This window comes from Petromyzon marinus, chromosome 56, assembly GCF_048934315.1.
Source record: "Petromyzon marinus isolate PM22_M1 ecotype Great Lakes invasive population chromosome 56, UKy_Petmar_22M1.pri1.0, whole genome shotgun sequence".
NCBI classification, from domain to species: Eukaryota; Metazoa; Chordata; class Hyperoartia; order Petromyzontiformes; family Petromyzontidae; genus Petromyzon; species Petromyzon marinus.
In genome coordinates, this window is record NC_133722.1 from 5992317 (window position 1) to 6014863 (window position 22547).

At 52.9% G+C, this 22547-nt stretch overlaps 1 protein-coding gene across 8 annotated transcripts in view; it reads left to right on the plus strand.

Annotated features, from left to right (window-relative positions):
• LOC116954711 (histone deacetylase 4-like) overlaps positions 1 to 22547 on the plus strand; it is a 253867-nt gene that overhangs the window by 208954 nt on the left and 22366 nt on the right. For 5 of the 8 annotated variants that reach the window (XM_076052508.1, XM_032975422.2, XM_032975418.2 and 2 more), the window contains 6 exons: positions 16266 to 16660; positions 17753 to 17903; positions 18470 to 18605; positions 19094 to 19212; positions 20495 to 20626; positions 21436 to 21551. In XM_076052508.1, coding sequence (XP_075908623.1) covers positions 16266 to 16660; positions 17753 to 17903; positions 18470 to 18605; positions 19094 to 19212; positions 20495 to 20626; positions 21436 to 21551 — 1049 coding nt within the window. The remainder of the gene's footprint in view (positions 1 to 16265; positions 16661 to 17752; positions 17904 to 18469; positions 18606 to 19093; positions 19213 to 20494; positions 20627 to 21435; positions 21552 to 22547) is intronic. The other 3 variants (XM_032975419.2, XM_032975420.2, XM_032975421.2) reach the window with 3 other exon arrangements.

Here is a 22547-nt window from a genome sequence, read left to right on the forward strand (position 1 = left end):
ATCCATGCTAATCGGAGGTGCAGTGTATGTACGTGCGTTGAACTTGTTTTGCACCGTACGTCGCCATCCATGCTAATCGGAGGTGCAGTGTATGTACGTGCGTTTAACTTATTTCGCACCGTACGTCGCCATCCATGCTAATCGGAGGTGCGGTGTATGTACGTGTGTTGAACTTCTTTCGCACCGTACGTCGCCATCCATGCTAATCGGAGGTGCGGTGTATGTACGTGTGTTGAACTTCTTTCACACCGTACGTCGCCATCCATGCTAATCGGAGGCGCGATAATTTCATACGCAGGCCCACTCTTGGCCGATTCTGCTGTCCGCACATAACCGCAAATTTAGCTCCTGATATCCGCACACGGTTTCCCACGGGTAAACACAGATTATAGAACGAATCATCAACCCGCACACCCCTTTCCCCCCTGCCCCCAGCTTAAAAAAGCGCATATTCTAGGAAGACTCGCAGATAAATTCGACCAATTTCCGTGCATTGATTTGGGGTCGCCACGGAATATGAGAAGTCGCGGGCAGATGATAGGGCCTCGGATAAGCAAGGGGGAGCTCTGCTCTCGAGCTGTGGATTTCATTGCCGAGGCGTTTTTGTTTGCTCTCGCTGCCGCTCAACGTTGGACGGGAATGTTTTTTGGACGTCGGTTTTTGCGGCCCGATTTGGGTCGGCTCTGTTCTCTGCATCTGGGGGCGTGCGACCGCCGTCGCTTCATTGTCAAGCCAATGTCCCCTGAACGCCACCGTCTTTTGGGCCATTCCCGAATCTTTATAAATTTGCCCCCTTTGGTTTGTGATGATTCGTCGCCGTTTGCTTTCTTATTATTTTCTGGAACCCGGTATATAACGGCAACGTGGTTGTTTCAGTTTTTTTTTATATATAAACGAGCTCTCGATCTTCGGGTATATAAGCCCGCGCGTGAATGTAATTCCGTCTGAACGCCGGCGAAACGTAAACCGACGCGATTAATGCCGTGTGATTAAATTGCTGCATGCGCAACCAGGCCCGGAGCCCATTGCGATGAAATTGGTCCTTTGCGATTCTAACAAACGTGCTTTGCTGAGCGGGAGTTGACACCATAATCTCTCCGCTCACTCTTTGTGTGTGCTTTGATGAAGGGCCGTTTGGCGGGAATGCCATCTGTTGTGTACGTTTCCTATTAAGGCCACACCGGTCTTATATTGACGAATGCGTTTGAGGTTTTTGTTTTATTTACTTTGTGCTCGTGGCCACCGCTGCCAACGCAGCGTCGCCAGATACGTTGTTTAACTGTAACGGGTATGACTGTTGCGATATCGATGGCTGTGATGGTGGTGATGACGATGTGGGGGGGGGGGGGCGGTAATTGTTACGGCTAGCGCTCTGCGCTATGAATCTGGCGACCCGAGTTCGATTCCTGCTCATGGTCAATACCGGTGACGATTATCTGAATCGGTCCTGGGCCTCGCCTAGGTCGACTCATGAGTACCTTGTGCGGTGTGTAAATATTACCACTGGGGAGACAAAGGCGGCTGAGCGTGGTGCTGGCCACCCACCCCCTCGTGTGCCGTGCCGGCCTGCATAGGTGCTTGCCAACAGCACTTGCCCCTACAATCTGTTCATACTGTCTTTTTTTCGGTAAAGTCACGTAGGTAAAAAACAAAATAAATTAAATTCGTTGTTTTCATTTTAATTTATTTTATTTAGTTTTTTACCTACGTGACTTGACCGAAAAAAACAGAGTATGGATCCTTGCAGTCACCAAAACTTCAAATCTATATGGGGGATCTTTGTCTTTGGTGATGATGATTATGCTCATGTCATTATGAGTGGGTGAATGTGTTAACTTGCACGTTTTAGGCACTCGAACGTGCAATTCCGAATGTGAAAATAACCCAGTGTTGGTCGCGAGAGGGAATGGAATTTTATTGCACAGGTGTTCATAGAGTGCACAGCATGCTGGGTAAATCCAAGGTGTCCACGTACTGTTACTATTATCTTCAGGGACAGTATTGTTATTTTTAGTCAAGGCAAATCTGCCACTCAAAAGTGCCATCATCATACTCATGAACATAAAAATATGCAATGCTCTTCAATGATAAAAAAATATATATACTATTAATACCATTGTATATATTGGGTAATCTTGTACAGTTACCGTACATTTTGTTATTCGTAACAGATTTTTGGGTCATATCGCGTGAGTAAATTACCACCGTGTGTTGTACACCCTCCTCCACCTGACTCACGCCACCTGACCCAACAAACATCAATTGTGAATCATGATGTAGTGTGGCGAAAACTTGCGTGTACATTTTGTACCAATGCTTCACCAATGAACATGTCCAACCGGCTGAAAATTGTACGAGGCAATTATCTCTGATGATCCTGAGATGCAGCAAATCCATCTGGCAGCTTCACGCAAGCTGATACGATCGCTTCGTTTCCACAGCGGGCGTCCTCTAGGGCGCGTGATCTCCTTGGGGTGCCACGATCTTAACTACCTCGCCTGGTATGCAGCAGGTCGTGGGTTCGATCCCAGGAGTGTGCGTGTTCTCCCTGTGGTTGCGTGGATTTTTATCCAAGTCCTTTGGGTTTTCCCTCCACATTTAGAAACATGCACAGAGAATAGTTGGCTGCTTTAAATTTCCACTCGATAAGCCACTTCGTTGAGCTGTCATTTGTGATAGCCAGGTGGCTTCTGGAAAATGACTGCAGAGCTCATTGGGCCTTACCTGGTAAAATAAAAAGGTTAGTTTTCTATCCTGCTTCTTTGTCCGCTAGTCCATCATTAGTCTCGACCCACCGGCCATCGCCCCTTCCCATGACACGCCCCGCCCAAGCCCACTTAACTTTATAAAAGTCGCTCTGAGTCTTAACATCGTTCATTGAAGCTCTGTCGTCCCGACAGGTCTGTACCTTTCACCTGAAGACGGCCGCTTGCGTTGTGGCCGAAACGTCGTGAGAATTTTATTGTGTTATTTTATTATTTTATTCTCATTCTACGTGACTTTACCGAAAGAACCAAAGAAGATGAATCCTTGCAGTCACGACAGCTTTAAATCGAAATTTATTCACGTATGTATGGTTGAACTTCTATTGCACCGTACGTAGCCAACCATGCTAATCGGCGGTGCGGCGGAAGGACAACAAACTGCGCGCAGTCTCTTGTGACCGCTCAAAACTTGCATTTGTTCTCTCATCAAAAGATAGGGCCCCGTATTATAATCCAAGCTCGGCCTCCGTACGGGATGCCGTCATGGCGCAATGGAGAACGCTCTGGAATTTGAATCCTGTGGTCCCATCTCCCGGCGTGGTAGTTGATACAAACAGGCAGGTTTCTTAAATCCCACCATCCCTCTCTCCCCCGCACCACCTCTGTCCACCCAGCAATGTAGTTAGTCGATGGACAAGGGCACGTGTGGTGGGGTAAAGTGTGCATGCTCCAAACCTCCTCCGAGACCATCTGTCCAGCACGGAAAGAGTAGGCCAAAATCCACCCTCCAAGAGGGCCTTCTGCCAGCAAGTCGTGTGAGCGAGCAATCGCTGCTGCCACTGCTGCGCCTTCAACCATCCCGTCGTGGTGTTCGTCAGCACGGGCCAAACGCTCGGCGTTGAACAACGCGTCGTTACGAATTGATCGCCGTAACGGCGAAACCCCTTCCCCCAGCCTCCCCCCCCCTCCTTCTCCGCCCGGCTGCCTAAATAAAGCGGCGTTAATCACGTCGCTGGCGGCGCGCTCAATATGGCCGTGGCGGCGGAGATGCGGCGGCAGGACGCGCTCCGTAGATGGCGTTGTGTAAAAACGTGTGACCCTAATCCCGAGTAATTGGCGTCCGTTTACGGTGCGCCGGGTCACCCGCCCCCCCCTGGGCGAGTGTTGAAACAAACGGCAGCTCAGCGGGAACGACGAGGGGAACGCCGGGTAGAGACATTTACACCGAGCGGGGAGGGGGGGTGCCGACGCTGTTTTAAAAACAACAACAATAACCGTGTCGAGCGGAGGCTCGGGGGAGCTGAGCCGACACCGGGTGACATGCTGGGGCTCGAATCCGGGTTTCAGCGGCCCCGTGATTTAGATCGGGGTTCTCAAGCTTAGCGAGTTTGCCAAGTCTTTGCCTGGTCACCGATTCCACGGCCCCATGAATCTTCCCCAACATGGCACAACAGGGGTGCCACGGTGGCTCGGAGATGTTATCTCCCTCGCCTGGTACGCAGGAGATCGTGGGGTTAAATCCTTAACCTGACGCCTGTTGTATATTTGGAGTTTGCATCTTTCTCTCCCCTTGTGTGCGCGTGGATTTTTTTCCCGGGTCATCTGTTTTTTTCCCCTCCACATTTAGAATCGACGTGTGTTTTGACTATTTGGCTGCTATACATTTCCACGTGATAAGCCACTTCGTTTAAGCTGTCATTTGTGACGGCCAGGTTCGCTTCTGACAAAGAACGATAGAGCTCAGTGGGCCTTACCTGGTAAAATAAATAAAAGTTTGATCGTTGTTCATAGTTTAGTACGTGCGTCATCCTTTTATAGTCAGAGATGAAGATAAAAGTGCAGCGCTGTGAACGCTCCACTTGCGCCACTACCGTTATATTATTATAATTAAAATAAATTATACTTATCATTTATTTCGCAGAAGATGTTCGTGATTTTAATTGTTAAGTTTTTATTTTAATCGATGTAATGATGCATGAGCACATACCCAGCATACAGCTAAAAATATTTGTGTTGCTGTGTGTCTGGCTTATCGTTGTGTGTGTGTGTTTGGCTGTTCGTTGTGTTGCTGTGTGTGTGGCTTCTTGTTGTGTTGCTGTGTGTGTGTCTGGCTGTTCGTTGTGTTGCTGTGTGTGTCTGGCTGTTCGTTGTTTTGCTGTGTGTGTGGCTTCTCGTTGTGTTGCTGTGTGTGTCTGTCTTTTCATTGTGTTGCTGTGTGTGTGTGTTGCTGTGTGTGTGGCTTCTCGTTGTGTTGCTGTGTGTGTGTGGCTTCTCGTTGTGTTGCTGTGTGTGTAGCTTTTCGTTGTGTTGCTGTGTGTGTGTGTGGCTTCTCGTTGTGTTGCTGTGTGTGTGGCTTCTCGTTGTGTTGCTGTGTGTGTAGCTTTTCGTTGTGTTGCTGTGTGTGTGTGTGGCTTCTCGTTGTGTTGATGTGTGTGTGTGGCTTCTCGTTGTGTTGCTGTGTGTGTGTGGCTTCTCGTTGTGTTGCTGTGTGTGTAGCTTTTCGTTGTGTTGCTGTGTGTGTAGCTTTTCGTTGTGTTGCTGTGTGTGACTTATCGTTGTGTTGCTGTGTGTGTGTCTGGCTCCTCGTGTTGCTGTGTGTGTCTGGCTCCTCGTTGTGTTGCTGTGTGTGTGTAGCTTCTCGTTGTGTTGCTGTGTGTGTCTTTTCGTTGTATTGCTGTGTGTGTGTGTAGCTTCTCGTTGTGTTGCTGTGTGTGTGTAGCTTCTCGTTGTGTTGCTGTGTGTGTGTAGCTTCTCGTTGTGTTGCTGTTTGTGCGTGTCCGGCTTCTTGTCGTGTTGCTGTGTGCGCGCCTGTGCGTAGTGATAGACACAGCGACATTAGCCTTGTGAACACGTGGCCCTGTGTGCCCTACCGCTTGCGTCTCACTGGGCTACAGGGCTGCGTTATTCCGTGGCAAACTTTCCGTTTGTTTTGTTTCATGTAGACGTCGGTGTGGCTGGATTTTTCATGGTTAGCCGGGAGAGAGAAAAACCCCCGACCGTACTGGAAAATGTGGCGGAATCCGCGTTGCCCTGCGGTAATCGGCGTGCCGCAATCCGTGTAGTAAGCAGGGGACTTGTTAGTTGTTCGTTATATTTTTTGCCCACTTTTTTTTTCCCCCGCGGTGGGGAAGGGTGGTGCGTTGATTCTTCTCACGATGTTTTTTTTTTCATCACTTTGTAAAAGGAGCGAACACGCAGCTCCACGAGCCACAAGGCCTCTCCTCCAGCTAACCCTGCGAGTCCCTGCACGTTGCTCAGTCGTTACTCTCATCCTGGGCAAGTCACGGAATCATAGGGATCTCAGATGTTACTCTAATCTTGGGTAAATCACTGAATCATAGGGATCTTAGATGTTACTCTAATCTTGGGCAAGTCACTGAATCATAGGGATCTTCAGTCGTTACTCTCATCCTGGGCAAGTCACTGAATCATAGGGATCTTCAGTGGTTACTCTCATCCTGGGCAAGTCACGGAATCATAGGGATCTCAGATGTTACTCTAATCTTGGGCAAGTCACGGAATCATATGGATCTTAGATGTTACTCTAATATTGGGCAAGTCACTGAATCATAGGGATCTTAGATGTTACTCTCATCCTGGGCAAGTCACTGAATCATAGGGATCTTAGATGTTACTCTCATCCTGGGCAAGTCACTGAATCATAGGGATCTTCAGTGGTTACTCTCATCCTGGGCAAGTCACGGAATCATAGGGATCTCAGATGTTACTCTAATCTTGGGCAAGTCACGGATTCATAGGGATCTTAGATGTTACTCTAATTTTGGGCAAGTCACTGAATCATAGGGATCTTAGATGTTACTCTCATCTTGGGCAAGTCACTGAATCATAGGGATCTTAGATGTTACTCTCATCCTGGGCAAGTCACTGAATCATAGGGATCTTAGATGTTACTCTCATCCTGGGCAAGTCACTGAATCATAGGGATCTTCAGTGGTTACTCTCATCCTGGGCAAGTCACGGAATCATAGGGATCTCAGATGTTACTCTAATCTTGGGCAAGTCACGGAATCATAGGGATCTTAGATGTTACTCTAATTTTGGGCAAGTCACTGAATCATAGGGATCTTAGATGTTACTCTCATCTTGGGCAAGTCACTGAATCATAGGGATCTTAGATGTTACTCTCATCCTGGGCAAGTCACTGAATCATAGGGATCTCATTGGTTACTCTCATCCTGGGCAAGTCACTGAATCATAGGGATCTTAGATGTTACTCGCATCCTGGGCAAGTCACTGAATCATAGGGATCTTAGATGTTACTCTCATCTTGGGCAAATCACGGAATCATAGGGATCTTAGATGTTACTCTCATCTTGGGCAAGTCACGGAATCATAGGGATCTTAGATGTTACTCGCATCCTGGGCAAGTCACTGAATCATAGGGATCTTAGATGTTACTCTCATCTAAGGCAAGTCACTGAATCATAGGGATCTTAGATGTTACTCGCATCCTGGGCAAGTCACTGAATCATAGGGATCTCATTGGTTACTCTCATCCTGGGCAAGTCACGTAATCATAGGGATCTAAAATTAGTCGTTTTGGTCTGGAGAAACCGTGGCAACGCAAGGCTTGCAAACACAAGCACAGCTGCAGCTAATTATTTTCGTGTAGTATTTATCTTTAAATTTTGTTTTTTTTTTACAAATAATACAATACTCCCACTACTCCCATAATCATAATCATAGTAACGTATTTATAATTTAACGATATGCAGATGGCACGATGAGATCAGCTCTCGTGCGCAGGAGCCAGACGGATTGTTGTTGGCGTCACGGTCTTGTGAGAGATGGCGACGGCTCGGAGGAGGACCTCATCCAGCAGTGGATATGACAATGGCTGGCGATGTCGATTTCTCTTCTCCTCCTCCTTATCTCGCGTCCCACCGGCCAACGCGTGCGCCGCTTGCGACTTCGCATTTTTTCGGAGCCGTGTAAACGGCGAGTAGGAGCGGTTTTTTTTTTCACCGCGCCGCGGAAGCCGTCGCAGCCGCCCCCGCCCGCCTGTTGTCGGATTATCAGCGACCCGGGGGAAGGAAGCAGCAGTCGCTCGACGTCCGGGCTGTCGCCCGCTCGGCGCGCACCTGACGACGTTGGGTGTTGACCGCCCGGCGATACGTCGTCCGTAGCTGTTGTCAAAACTCTTGCTCGCTTTTCAACGATGTGAAGTCCGGCGGGGCACATTTGTCCACGTTGCAGCCTGCTTTGTTTGACGGTGTGTCGTCGGGTGGTGGAGGGCTCGCAGCTCTAATTGACGTCATCGTACGCGCACGCTCTGACCCGAGAACAAATCGGTTACGAATCGTGACGTTGCCCCGTGAAAGCCGACACGTGCTGTGTTGAGTGAGGGCTCAACGAGACGTCGGCCGCTACTTCACAATGGGAGGGAAGACCTTGTAGCTACGCGGCCACTTACACGACCGGTCCACGTCTGCGTGAAACGAACGTCGGCGCTGGCTTCGGCACCGTCTCGCTGTACCAGCTGTCGTGCCCGCACCTTCGATGAGCATGGATGGCTACGTACGGCGCGAAAGAATATCAGAATATCCTTTTCTACTGCGTTGTATCCGATGAGCTATGAAGGCTCTTTTCAACACATGTCCAAGTAGGTGGGGCGGAGGGGGGTCAGAACGTCACAACAACAAACAATTAAAAGGAACGTGCGGTTGGTCTCCCGTGGGCCGCAGATTTCGGGTTACGAATGGCCTGCAATCCTCTCGTGCGCACCCGTTTCTCTTCGACCTTTTGTCCTGCCGCTGCCCGCTGCCCGCTGCCCGCTGCCCGTGCTCATGCTCGCTCTCAGCGACTCGCGGATGGCGGTGAGGTGGCGGCCGCCGGGCCGTTCTAGCTGTCACCGCCAAACTTTTATTTTCGCGTCGCTCTCCACGCCGCGTCGCTCGCTCTCTCAAGGGAAGCGGACGCGCGTGGAGGGACTGGCTGCGCGTGTGCAGTTTCGAGAAGGGGGGGGGGAACTTTTTGATGCTTGTATTGGGAGGAAGGGGGGGGGGAGGAGAGTCTCGGTCGTCCCTGGGACTGCCGGCATTGAGTTGAAAGTGTGACGGCTGGACGGACGGCTTTCAACAAATCGGCAGCCGTTGTTACCGGTGTCGCCAACAGTTTCGCAATTTTAACTATTGACTATATTTATTTTACCAAGGTGAGGCCCCACTGAGCTGCATAGCTCTTTTTCAGAAGCGACCTGACCATCACAAATTATGGCTCAACGACGTGGCTGATCGTGTGGACATTTATCACAGGCAAATATGCGCGCGTCGATTGTAAACGTGGAAGGAAAAACCGGAGGCCCTGGAAAAGAATTCACACTACCACGGGGAGAGAGACGCACAAACTCCAAATGTACCAGAGGCGTCAGGATCGGGGTCGAATCGACGACCCCCTGTATACCAGGCGAGGGAGTTAACATCTCGTGACCGTGGCGCTCCAACAGCAGTAGGTGGTCGCCTTCGTCGTCGTATCTTGCTGTGTAGGAGATGCCAACAAGAGGTGGGTCAACCAGCAAGGGGAAGGCCAAACTGTTGAGCTTGAGGATGGGATCCGAGGTTGCAAATCGCATTCCTGGCTCCCCTTCCTGCTGTTGCGAGGCGGACGCGGGCAACCAACAGTGTCCGCGCTGCGCGCGTCACCGCCGCACACGCCGCGATGATGAGTGCCTAACCTGGCCGTTGCCTCCGTGACGACCCCGTGACCCCGCCAGTGGAGGACGTCGCCGGAAGGGGTTTCGCTGGTGTCTCGCTTGTGTCTCTTGGTAAAAGAATCGAGACGAGCGAAAGAAATGAATGATTTAATGAACGGAGTGAGTGAGTGAGTGAATCGTGGCTCTCTGTACCGCTCGTAACACGTGCGAGTGATTAGCCGTGGGCTCTTCTACCATTTTGGTTAAAATGTCGTGTGTTTATGTTCCGTTAATGGTGCTGCGTGTACGTGGCTTGTCTCAAGATTGTAGAGTGTGCGGGCATGAGCGAGCGGATGAAAGGCCCATGAAGGCACAGTGTGTACCCGTGCATATTGTGTAGTGCGTGTGTAATATCTTAAGTTTTTGCTGCTGTCAAAGTTGGGCTTTTGATCGTTTATTTTCTACCTCCTTTATCATTAAAATGAGAATTGATGTTAATTTTAATTGAGCCGACCGTGATTCCTGTGCTCGCGATTAAGTCCTCGTGGCCAACTCTCATTCACACTCTCACTCGCATTCACACGCTCGCTCACACTCACACTCTCGCTTTATCACTCGCACGCTATCGCTCTCACGTTCTCGCTCTCACGCTCTCGCTCGCCCTATCTCTCACGCTCTCAAGCACTCAAGCTCTCGCTCATGCGCTCACTCACGCTCTCAAACTTGCTCATGCTCTCACGCTCTCACTCACAATCGCGCTCTTGCGTGTGCGCGAAGAAATAAATTAAACGTCTTTGAAAATCCGATCCAGGGCAAAGGAGGTCACACTGGGTGGATTGATGTCGCAAAGATTTTATCGCAGTCATTGGTTGGGGGGGGGGGGTACTTGATGCAAGGTTCCCTGATCCACCAAACACGACTGCATACAAACTTTAACGGGGCAAAGGAGTTGAAATAAATGTAATAATACTCTCGTGTGTGTGCGTGATGTGTGGGGAGCGGTGGTGTAGCAGTTATCACGCTGCGCTACGAACCCGGCGACCCGAGTTCAATTTGCACTCACAGGGACCGACACCAGTGACAATTATCTGAACCGGTCCTGGGCCTCCCCTAGATCGACTCGGCCTCAAACGGGTACCTGGTGCGATGTTTAAACATCGCCACTGGGGAGACAAAGGCGGCCGAGCGTGGTGCTGGCCACCCACCCCCTCGTGTGCCGTGCCGGCCTTCGTAGGTGCCCCAACAGTCCGTGAAGGCTATACAAGGGTGGAGCTTTGTCGTATGTTTTGGTGTGTGCACACACGGCGTATGGAATAAGTGCGCGAGGAATGTAATTGAGTCGGATGCAATGGGAGGCGAAATGTCCTGGCCCAAATAATTTGACGTCTTCGACGGGAGGGAGGAAGGGTAGGTGCCCAACTCTCCGTGTGTCTCGCATCGCGACGTCATTTGGCTCCTGTGTAGTAGAATGCTTAGACAAAAACAAGATTTCGTAAATGTTAGCAGATGGGGGTGGGGGGGGGGCGGCAGGTAGATGCCCGGGGAGTTGAGGCGCGGGGGGCCTGTGGTAGGGGGTGGGTGATAGCCGTGTGGTCTGGTTTAGACACGGGAGGCGATGGATCGGGCGGGTGGGGGCTTTTTTATTATTATTTTTAGTTTTGTTGTACACAAGGACAAAGGCCCCGCCGCTGCAGAACGTTGGGCGACAACAACAACAACAAAAAACAACCGCACGTGAATATCCGCCAGGCCCCCATTGTACCCGACGCGTCCTGGTTGACGGGGTGGGGGAGGGACAGATAACCCGGGGAAGTCGGTGGTGGGGGGGGAGAGAAACTATTTGTCTCATCATTTACATGGCAAAAATACGCCCATGGTGGGGGGGGGGGGGTCGCTGTGTATGATAAAGTAAAAGTGAAAGGGAGGGGAGATGTGTTTAACCTACGGGTAGGGAGTTGGGGGGCTGATTTTATCACTGTCTGCAGGTAACGGAGGAGGCAAGGCCGCGTCGCTAATGGGGGGGGGGGGGGGGGGGGTGGGCTCGCGACGGCCGTGTCGGAGCAGTTTGTCATCGCTGCTGAATTCCCGACTTCAAATACAGGCACCGAACGTCGTGATTTCCGCAGCTCGGCTCCGAGGGATGAACTTCACCGGCCGATTGACCGAGGGGTGAACCGCTCGTCGCAGCTAGGTTTCTCCTTTCTCGGGGCTCGTCGGCAAAGCCGGGTGTTGATTAAACCACGCAGGGATGTTTCGCGAGTCACGACCCTCCCTGCCCCCCCCACCTCCCCTGGCGTAGGACGGGCCTGGGGTCCGCACCCGGCCCGTGACTTTAATTCCGCGTGGCCCGTGGCCACCGCGAGGGCCTTCCACTCCGAAGCGGGCCGCACGCAATGTCTTATCCGTCGCTGCCAGCGTCGTAGCATCACCAATTGGGTACCGGAGGGGAGCGTTGAAGGACCTGGCAAAAGACCGTGTTCGTAAAATTTCACTCGGTCGTATCTGTCACCGCAATGGCCTCTTTGCGCTCGGTCAACGCGCGCCTTATAATTCTGCGTTGTCGTTGGATGACACTGAGGTGCGCGTGCGTGCGGTGGTAAGTGTGGTTGCCCGCCAAAGGCGTTTGAAAGTCCTGTTCTACCCTCGCGAGGAAAACGATTCCCCAAGCGTGGTGTAGAGAGAGAGGGCACCTGTCGATAACTGCGCGCGTTCATGAATTCTGAACGATTAATCATTATTTGTTTGCAAGTGAATCGACAAACCTCGATAAAAGCAATAATCCTGGCAGTTTGTTATATCACAACAACGACGACGATAATAACAATCGCAATAAGAACAATAAATCCCAATTCTTTTGCTCCCAGGAAAATCGCGCACCACCTTTCGATGGCCTCGGAGTGACAAAGCACACCACATTCGTAGTGTCGCGTGTCAGCGCTCCCACGGGCCACCAGCGTCACTGTCACGACCCCCACAGCCCCATCGACGCGGCGTGGCGCGGGGCTAATCAGCTGTGCGGTGCGCTTGCTCCCAGTTGGAGGAGGGCGTGAAGGGGGGAGTTTGGTTATTCAGAAAATTATGTTTATTTTCGGTATTTTTAGAAACTTGCTTCCTTTCAGGGTTTCAATTTGCACCTTGGGTTCATTTTGTGTTTGTGAGTTGAGAACTTGTCACTTCCTTTACGTGGGGAAATCTGGAGAGAATAAACATCGCGAGAGACGGCGTACACGCACACACACATACCAGGTTTAAAATGACAGTCTTTTTGGGAAGCACGTGTGTGTGTGGGTGTACGTGGGGAGAGCTGTTGTAGTGTAGCGGTTAGCACGCTGCGCTACAAACCCGGCGACGCGAGTTTGATTCCCGCCCAAGGCCACCAACACCAGTGAAAATTATCTGAACCGGTCCTGGGACTCCCCTAGGTTGACTCAGCCTCAAATGAGTACCTAAAGTGGTGTGTAAACATCAGCACAGGGGAGATAAAGGTGGCCGAGTGTGGTGCTGGCCACCCCCCACCCCCTTGTGTATTGTGCTGGCCTTCATAGGTGCTCACTTACAGCTCCTGCCTCAACAGCCTGTTAAGGCTATACGGGGGATCTGTGTCGTTTGTGGATGTCCGGAAGGTGTAGAGGATGAATGGCTTTTAACTCACTGTGAACCGGGTTCAATTCTTGGACATGGATGGCGCGATATTAAACCTAAAGCTATTGTTATCATCATCGTGGTCATCATCGCAATGTACAAGGCGATCGATATTTACATGCTTCACAGATTTGTAACGGCCCTCTTTGTATGCATGTATGTTAAACTTCTTTCGCACCGTGCATAGCCAACCGTGCTTATCGGAGCCAACCTATTTGCTGCGAAGGTGATGCCTTGCGGAGGAGGAAAGTGTTTCAGAGATTTCATACGAGCGTTCAGATTGGTGGGAGACCGTCTAGAGGAGTTCATGAATGTGTAGATGTCTCTGTAATTGGTCCAAATTATTTGAGTGGGTTATTATCGCCAACAAACGCCACATTCATGGACCAGAGGGGCAAGAGTACGTGGCTCATAGGCTGCAGCAGCGGTGCCGGTACATCGTGTGGGACATGGCCTCATGGCACAGGGGTCATAGTGCCCAGGCCAACACCGCTTAGAATCCTGGGTTCGAACACAGGTCTCAGCCACTGCCTGTGATGCGACTGGGTTCCCGAGTGTAGTGAGTTGACGGTCTTCCAGTAACCACTCTAGGCTATATTGCATCTCTGAGAATTAACATATCTGGAACGCTCTTCCTTCCGTTATTTTGAAGCTATTGGAGTTGTGCGCTTTCAAATGTAGATTGAAAACTCACGTTTTTTAGACCTGCTTTTGTTGTATTTAGTTTGTTGTCCTTCCCCCGCACCTCCGATTAGCACGGTTGGCTACGTACGGTGCGACAGAAGCTCTGCATGCATACATATTCATTTTGTGAATGTCACCAAGGCAATCATTACTCTCTGCGGTCAGGAGGGTAGGAAAAGTGCCGCCCCCCAGAGGCGACTTGAAGGGATGTCGGAGGTAGCTCTGCAGCATCCACTTCCGCAGGAAGAGTCCGCGCTGCTGTGCGAGTGATCCAAACGGATCCTGCCGTCCCGTGGCCACGTGACGCTACCAAACGAACGATCGGGTCAACGTCTGGGGTGGGGTTGGGGGGGGGGAAGAGACCAAAAACAAAATCAGCAAAAGCCCCAGTGCGTCGTGCACTGCAGCAAGGGGCGCGAAGCGTGCACAGACACGCACGCCGAGAGAATGCTGAGCGAGTGCCTCCCACCCCCTTCAACTGCGTGCAAGGCAGCGTGCAGGCAGCATGCAGGCTTTAACAAAAAAAAAAGCACCTGCAGAGGCGCCTGAACAGAATTTGTAAGCGGCACCCGGGCCTAGGAACTGCAACGGTCAAATGAACGAGGTAAACACTCGTCGTCCGCACCCATGACTCACGGCGGTGCGCGCCTTCCGCTTTAAAAGTAGGGCATGTCATCATCAGTCCTTCTGGCCAGGATGCAGCGCAGTGGGCGGATAGCAGCGGGGCCTGCCAGTTGCGAACGTGCGAGCTCGCATCCCAGCCGGGGTCAACTCTGCACTTTCATCGTCATGATCATCCCCAGGACATGACCATTGCCGTCGTTATCTTTGTCATCGTCATCATCATCATTATCCCTCCAATTTAACACGGAGGCTCCCCTGGGCAGTCAGTGAAATTGGCACTGTCCGGAAAAGCTGCCTTCTTTGTTGCGAGTTTAAAAGTGATCGTTGTGTTGAGAGACATAAGTGGTCTCTGCCATGGGAACGTGGACATTCCACGACAGAATCAGGACCGACATTGAGCATGACCCCACCACACAGTGCTCGTTTGAATGTGGGAGCACTATTTTCTTTTTTACACTGCCAGGGTACTTGGGGTTCTCATTATCCGCTGCTAGATGAAGACCCCGCTGGCCAGGGGTTCCGGCACGGTTCACGCTGCACCCCTCAGGCCGATGCCTCCCTCGGCTGTCGTAACTTCGCTCGTCTTGTCCGTCAGCGAACGAGTAAATTCTTTCACTCAATTTATCTTACCAGGTAAGGACCAAACTGAGCTATGCGGCTCTTTTTTCAGAAGCAACTGGGCCATCACAAATGATAGGCCAACTTTGTTGTTGCTGACCTATCGTTTGTGATAGCCCCATTAGGCCTATCGTGTAGAATTGTTTAGCAGCCAAATATTCTAAATGCGTGATGTCGATTCTAAATGTGGAGGGAAAAACCGGAGGACCCGGAGAAAAATCAATGCGACCAGGTGAATAGAGACATGCAAACTCCAAATATACAGCAGGTGTCGGAGTCAGGGTCAAACCCACTACCTCATGTATACCATGCGAGGTAGTTAACATCTCCTAGCCACCATGATGGTGATGATGAGAGAGAGAGAGAGATACCGCCAACTCCAAATATACAGCAGGAGTCATGGTCGGGATGGAACCCACGACCTCCTGTATACTCGGCGAGGTAGTTAACATCTCCTAGCCACCGTGGCGCCCCACCGGACGTATGTTCTCTGCTCGTGACCCCCCGTCGCAACAAATGCACGTGTTTTTCATCGTTGTGCAACGTCTCGGATTCCCACTCTGGAGGATGAACCTTCACACACTCCGCGTTCCCGCCCTTCCTTCCAGGGCTTTCATCGTTTTTGTCTTTTTAAAAGAATGCGGGCGGGCGTGCGTAAGCGCTTGCATGCGCGCGTACGGGCGCGCGGACGGGCGCGCGTGTGCGCCCCTGCCCTTCGGACTTGTTGCGTGCTCCGAATCGGCTTTCTCTCTTCGTCTGATGTGTATTTGTTTTAACGCGACGCCCGGGTGTGCGATGGGGCATGACCGCTGAAGAATTCGTTGTACAAAAATCTATTTTCGAGTGAATGAATGAGGCTTACAGTGGCGGGGGGGGGGGGATGCGTGTTGTTTTAAATGTGCGTTCGTCCTGTATGTTGATAGACAATTACCGCAACTGCGTGTGGGTTGGCGGTGGGGAAAAAACGGTATGCTGTACGCGTGCACGCGTGGGCACATACGTGCGTGTGTGTGTGTGTGTCGGGAGTGGTAGTGCAGTGATTTGCGCAGCGCATTACGAAACTGCACCCCTGAGTTCGATTCGCAGCCGTGGCAAACGTCCGTGGCTAATGGTATCCGAACTTTCCCTGGGGCCTCTCCTCAATTGACTAGGCTTCAAACTAGCACTTGACGCGGTGTATACATTTCAGCGCCTGGGGAGACGAAGGTGGTCGGGCTTGGCAGCTGGCCGGCACTACCACGTCATCTTAACGGGTGCTCGCAAACAGCTCTTCGCCCTGACGATTCACAAGTCTAAACGGGATGCGAAACCTTTCTTGTTTGCTGTCTCCGCGCACGCAGTGGAGGTGAGCCAGTCCCTGTCCACGCAACCCAACCTCGGTCTCCGCGCCCTCTCCTCCATGCCGGGCGTCGGGGGGGTCCTCGCCTCCGCGGGGGGCAGCAGCGGCGAAACCGGGATGGGCGGCGGCGGCGGTAGCGGTGCCATCGTCATCATCGGTGCCGAGCTGCCCTCCTCGGCGGCATCTTCGCCACCCCAGCAGCAGCAGCAGCAGGCGCAGCCCGCGACCCCGGGTGGCCTCCCGCACGAGCAGGACCTGCAGCACGAGCTGCAGGCGCTCAAGCAGCAGCAGCAGATCCAGAAGCAGCTGCTGCTCGCCGAGTTCCACAAGCAGCAGGAGCAACTCGCGCGGCAGCACGAGGCGCAGCTGCAGGAGCACATCAAGGTGGGCGCCAGGGTGAGAGTGCCTCTGCCCCCCCCTCCCCACCCGCCCGCTTGTCCGGCCCCCCTACCCCTCGCTCAGAATCTTGATTCATCCTGGAGAAATCCGATGAGCTACAAAGCTCTTTCCACCCCTCGCTCAGAATCTTGATTCATCCTGGAGAAATCCGATGAGCTACAAAGCTCGTTTTCACAGATGTCCAGTAGTGGCCCGTGCTGAACTTCCTCACACAGGCGTCCCCTTTTTTTTCAGCAGGTTTCACCCCGAAAATTATTTATCTTTTTATTTTACCGTAAGGTCCCACTAAAGCTCTGTAGATATTTTTCAGAAGCGACCTGGCCAGTACAAATGACAGCTCAACAAAGTGTGCAAATTTATAGCAGTAGGCCAAATACTCTGAACGTGCGATGTCGATTCTAAAAGTGGAGGGAAAAAGCAGAAGACCCGGAGAAAGATCCGAGTGACCACGGGGAGAGAGACGCGTAAACTTCAAATTTCCAGCAGGCGTCAGGGTCCGAATCTAACCCTTGACCTCCTGCTACATAGCAGGCGTGATGGTTAACATTTCGCCACCGTGGCATCCCTGCTTCATCCACCCATCCCTCTTAGCTGTGTCACTGCCCGCCACTCCCCGGCTAATGTCGCGTTGCCACGCGCTCTGGCAGGGGGTGCGGAGCCAGCCCACATTGACTCCTGGAACGGCCCAGGGCCCAGTGAACACGGACCGCCGGTCAGGTGTCAGTGTGTAAATACGCTTGGGTGAAGGTTGGAACGTGCGTGCCACACGCTAACAAGAGTGGAACCCTGAGCAGGCTTCTCCTGGAACACTCGGCCCAGCTGCTGCTGGTCTCACTGCCGTGGGAAAACTTAAGAGGGGAGACACGGCGCAGGCTCCGTGCATGCCCTGGTCCTAGCGCCCTTCCCGAGAGCACGGCACTCGAGAGATTTGCAGCTTTTGTTCGGTCCGTCTCCTTCGCTGACGCGTGCGTGCGTATGTGTGTGTGTGTTTGTGTGTGCGCTTGCGTGTGTACGCACGTACGTGCGCCCGTGTTCGTCCCCTCCCCTCTCCCACCTCATCCCCCCCGCTCCTCCCCCGGTCCCTCGCAGCAGCAGCAGCAGATGATGGCGCTGAAGCGGCAGAGGGAGATGCTGGAGGCTCAGCGGAAGATGGAGGCGGCGCGTGAGGCCGAGCTGCAGGAGAAGCAGCGGCGTGAGCAGCACCTGCAAGCGCTCAAGTACAAGGAGAAGGGCAAAGAGAGTGAGTGTGAGCGACGGGACGGCTCGCCACGGCCGCGTTGCCGTGGTAGCGGCAGTGCGGAGCTCCGAGTGAGCACCTTGAGATCCGGACTGCGCTGTGAACCTGGCAACCTGGGTTAGATTCCCGGTGACGGCTAACATTGGTGGCGAGTGATACCTGAATCGGTTCTGAGCCTTTCCATCGTTCAATTTGGCCTTAAATCAAGTACCTGTTGTTGTGGTGTGTAAACATCAGTGCTGTTTGTATGTATGTTGAACGTCTTTCGCGCCTTACGTAGCCAACTGCGATAATCGAAGGTACGGGGGAAGGATAACAAACTAACACACACACCAAGCATTTCTAAAGAAATGAGTTTTCAATCTAGATTTAAAAGTGCATAGCTCCAGTGGCTTACTAATAGTGGCTGCAAGTGGCTTCTGTGGAGACAAAGGCGATCGGGTGTGGTGCTGGCCACCCACCCCCTCGTGTGCCGTGCCAGCCTTCATAGGTGCTACTCTCTAACGGCACTTGCTTCTACAGTCTGTTAAGGTTACACGGGGGATCTCTATCTTTGTGTCGCATCTCAGGCGCCGTCGCGAGCTCGGAGGTGAAACAGCGCCTGCAGGAGTTTGTGCTCAACAAGCGGCAGCGCGGCCCCACCATCACCCCCAGCACGGGCGCCATCAACCACACGCTGCCGCACAACCAGCGCCTGTGGCTCGCGTGAGTTTGTGTGTGTGCGCGTGTGTCTGTATGTGTGGTGCGACAGTGCAGCGGTTAACGTGGCCACCACAACACCAGTGACGTTTATTTGAACTGGTCCTCGGCGACTCGGCCTCAAATTATTTACCTGGTGCGTTGCGTGAAGTTATCGCCACTGGGGAGACAAAGGGGGTCGGGCGCGATGCTGGCCACCCACCCCCTCATCTGCCGTTCCGGCCTTCAAAGGTGCTCACTAAGAGCACTTGCCCCAACAGTCTGTTCAAGCTGTACGGGGGATCTTTGTCATTGTTTGTTTGGGGGGGGGGGTCTGTGTGTGTGTACGTGGAGGTGTGTAATAATAATAATTTACAGCTCTTTGTCAAAACATTGTCAGATGGGACTCCCCAAACATTGGAGCTTGTTTGATCATACTTCACCGCGCACCGCCGCTGACTCGCCGCGTTGCTCTCGCGCCCCTGCCCCCCCCCCCGCATGTCTTTTGCCGACAGCGTGGCACAGCACGGCTCTTTTGAGAACAGCTCACGGCCGGGCGGCGTCACCCAGCTGTGCCAGCACCCCGACATCGGCAACTACGAGTCCAAGGACGACTTCCCACTGAGAAAAACCGGTGAGACCCGGCGGCCGGCCCACAGCGGCGGCAACACTTCGGAAGCCATGTCGGCCGTGGGCCGAAGCATTAAAATTGAGACCTTCCTTTGGTCAGTTTTTGGCTCAAGGACGACGCTGTTGGTTGTTAATACTTAGCAACTGCTGGACTTCCGATCGAGAGGTTGCACGATCGATCGTTCAGCAATGCGGTTGGAACAACGGCGGGGCAAGTTTTTTTAAAATCCCTCCGGCGCCCCCGCCTCTCTCTGCCCAACAGTATAAATGGGTACTCCACTACAGTCAGTTGATGGGTCAGGTGAGGTCAAGTGTGGATAACTCCCATTTCTCCACAAATGTAAGTCCTTCATCGAGAGAGTAGGCCAGTATCCTCGAGAAAGAGAGAGGGGGGCTGTCCAGAGTCCCTTCCGCCAGCAGTGGCTTAAGTAAATAACTTCTGGACTCCACTTTCATTGAAAGAGAAACACGTTTACGGGTGCACCGCACTCACGATTCTGTGTGGTCCACACTCGTGCCATCTCTTGGGTTTCATAATTTATTTTTATTTCGGTTCAAAACTTGCTGACGTCTTCCCCCCCCCCCACCCCGCTAACGACACAGCACGACGCCAAGGCGACGCCGTTTCGTCAATAAATACATCTGGAGCTGCGTGCTCCTTGCTCGCAAATAAACATTTATTTTTGTCTTATTTTTCTTCTACCCCCTACGCTGCTGTTCTCGCTCCCACGTGTGTGTCAGCGCTCGCTCTGCCGCCCGCCAGAGAGCCGCTTGTCTTCCCGGGCGCCCCACCTGTGCCCCACCCCCGGTCAGCTGTCCACGCCCACGTTTAGACAACGCGCCTGGGACAGGAAGTCAGACGTTTCAAAATAGTTACGTGTGCCGAATAGACGGCCCTGCCCCGGCCCTGCCCTGGCCCTGCGCCGGCCCTGCCCACACCTACACACGTAGCCATGTGGCCCACAGTGCTCGGGCATGTGTGGGTGGGTGGTTAGTCTGGCCCAGTGACCCAAGTTCGATATCTAGTCCTACACGTGGTGGATATACTTCTGCTGCTCGTAAATAATGATATGGCACCCATAACGCCATCGGGAGTCCAGGCAGAGCAGCAAATCTTTGGTTTCAACTAAATGAAACAGGCAGTCAGCGGAGATGTCCCCGGACTATCGGGACCTGGGTTCGCATCGAGCCTCACGCATCGCTCTCTCGTGTGTTGTTGGTGTGCCCCCCCCTGCCCCGCCCTGCCCCCCCTCCCACCCCCCCCCCCCCTCCGCGATGGTGCGCAGCGTCCGAGCCGAACCTCAAGCTGCGCTGCCGACTCAAGCAGAAGGTGGCGGAGAGGCGGAGTAGCCCCCTGCTGCGGCGCAAGGACGGCACCGTCGTCACCACACTCAAGAAGAGGCCCATGGACGTCACAGGTGCGCGCCAGTGTGTGTGTGTGTGTGCATGTGTTAAAGTCCACATCGCCTGGCACGTGCCGTGGTGATGTCACCGCCACCTAGTGGCGAATGGCGGGTGTTGTGTTTGCGCGTGTGTGCGCGTATGTGTCTGTGTGTGCGTTTGCGTGTGTGTATGTGCGAGTGTGCATGGGTGTCTCAGTGACGATTATCTGAACCGGTCCTGGGCCTCCCCTAGGTTGACTTAGCCTCAAATGAGTACCTGGTGCGGTGCGTAAAAACATCGGCACTAGGGAGACAAAGGCGGCCGGGCGTGATGCTGGCCACCCCCTCGTGTGCCGTTCTGGCCTTCATTGGTACTCGATAACAGCACTTGCCCCAACTGTCTGTTAAGGCTATACGGGAGATCTTTGTATTTTGTGTGTGCGGGTGGGTAAACGGTAGTGCGGTGGTTAGCACGTAGATTCCCGCTCACAGTCAACAGCAGTGACTGTTATATGGACCAGTCCTCGGCCTCCCCTAGGTCGACTCAGTCTCAAATGAGTATCGAGAGCGATGTGTAAACATCGCCACTAGGGAGACATAGGCGGCCTTCATAGGTGCTCGCAAACAGCACTTAAACATGTTGACTCAGCCTTAACACGAGTGTCTGGTGCAGTGTATCCAGTGCACATCAGCACTGGGGAAACAAAGGCCGGCTGGCCATGATTCTCGTCACACCACCCCATTGAGCGCCTTGCTGGCCTTAGCAGTTGCCAGAAAACAGCACTCGCCCCCAACAGTCTGCATGTCTATATGGGGGACCTTTGTCTTTGTGCGTGTGCGTGCAGGCCCCACGGTGTGCAACAGTGCGCCGGGCTCAGGGCCCAGCTCCCCCAACAACAGCTCCAACAACATCACGAACGAGAACGGCACCATGGGCTCCATCCCCAACATGCATGCCGAGGTAGCGGCCCTGCCCCAGCCCTGCCCCGGCCCTGCCCTGGCCCTTCCCTGGCCCTGCCCATACCTACACATGTAGCCATGTGGCCCACCATGTGCGGGCATGTGTGGGTGGTTAGTCCGGCCCAGTGACCCGAGTTCGATTCGCTGCTATAGCTAACGTCATTTGTGTGAGATATCTGAACCAGTCCTGGGCCTCTTCTAGGATGTTGTGGCTTGTAACCGTTGCCACTGGGGAGACAAAGGCGGCTGGGCATAGTGCTGGCCACAAACCACCCCGTTTTGTGTCGTTCCAGCCATCATGGCCGCTCGCTTTCCCCAACAGTCTTGAAAAGCTTTACAGGGGATCTGTGTGTGCTGTGCGCAGGGTATCCACAGTGGTGTGTTATCGTCACCTGATGAGTAACACACGAATTAATGTTAACGACACGTAACAAACTGAGACGGGATACACATTTCTAAATGTGTTGATATTTAAACGGAAGACGGTGACGCGTAACGCTCGCAAGGTTCGCCCTAACGCAGAACGCTCGCTTTTAGCCGCTGCTCGTGCACAGGGTCAGGGAGGGTGCGTGTCGCCACCACTCTCGCGGCAATGCGAAAATCCTGCGCAGCACCGTTTACCACCGCCATTTCTCTGCCAGTACAATTCCTGTCGAGACCTCGGTGATGGTGACAGCTTGGGGAGAGGCCTCTCGTTTTCCCGAGGGAGGATAACCACTGTTGCTACTTTAATGTATCAGTCCTTGAGGCCTGCAATTCCGAGTTGATCTCTGGCCAGGATTTGAACTCGGAACCATCTAACTTGCGAGACGAGTGCTCTCCTGACCTCATCGGACCACCAGATGGGATCCGAATTGTCACCGATGGTTTATTTGTCGTTACCTTCCTCTTGTCATTGACTCTCCCTCTCTCCTCGCCCTCTCTCTCAAGAGCCGAATGGCTCACAGGGCTATACCAAATAAATGAAACTATGAAACTAAACTCTCTCTCTCTCCGT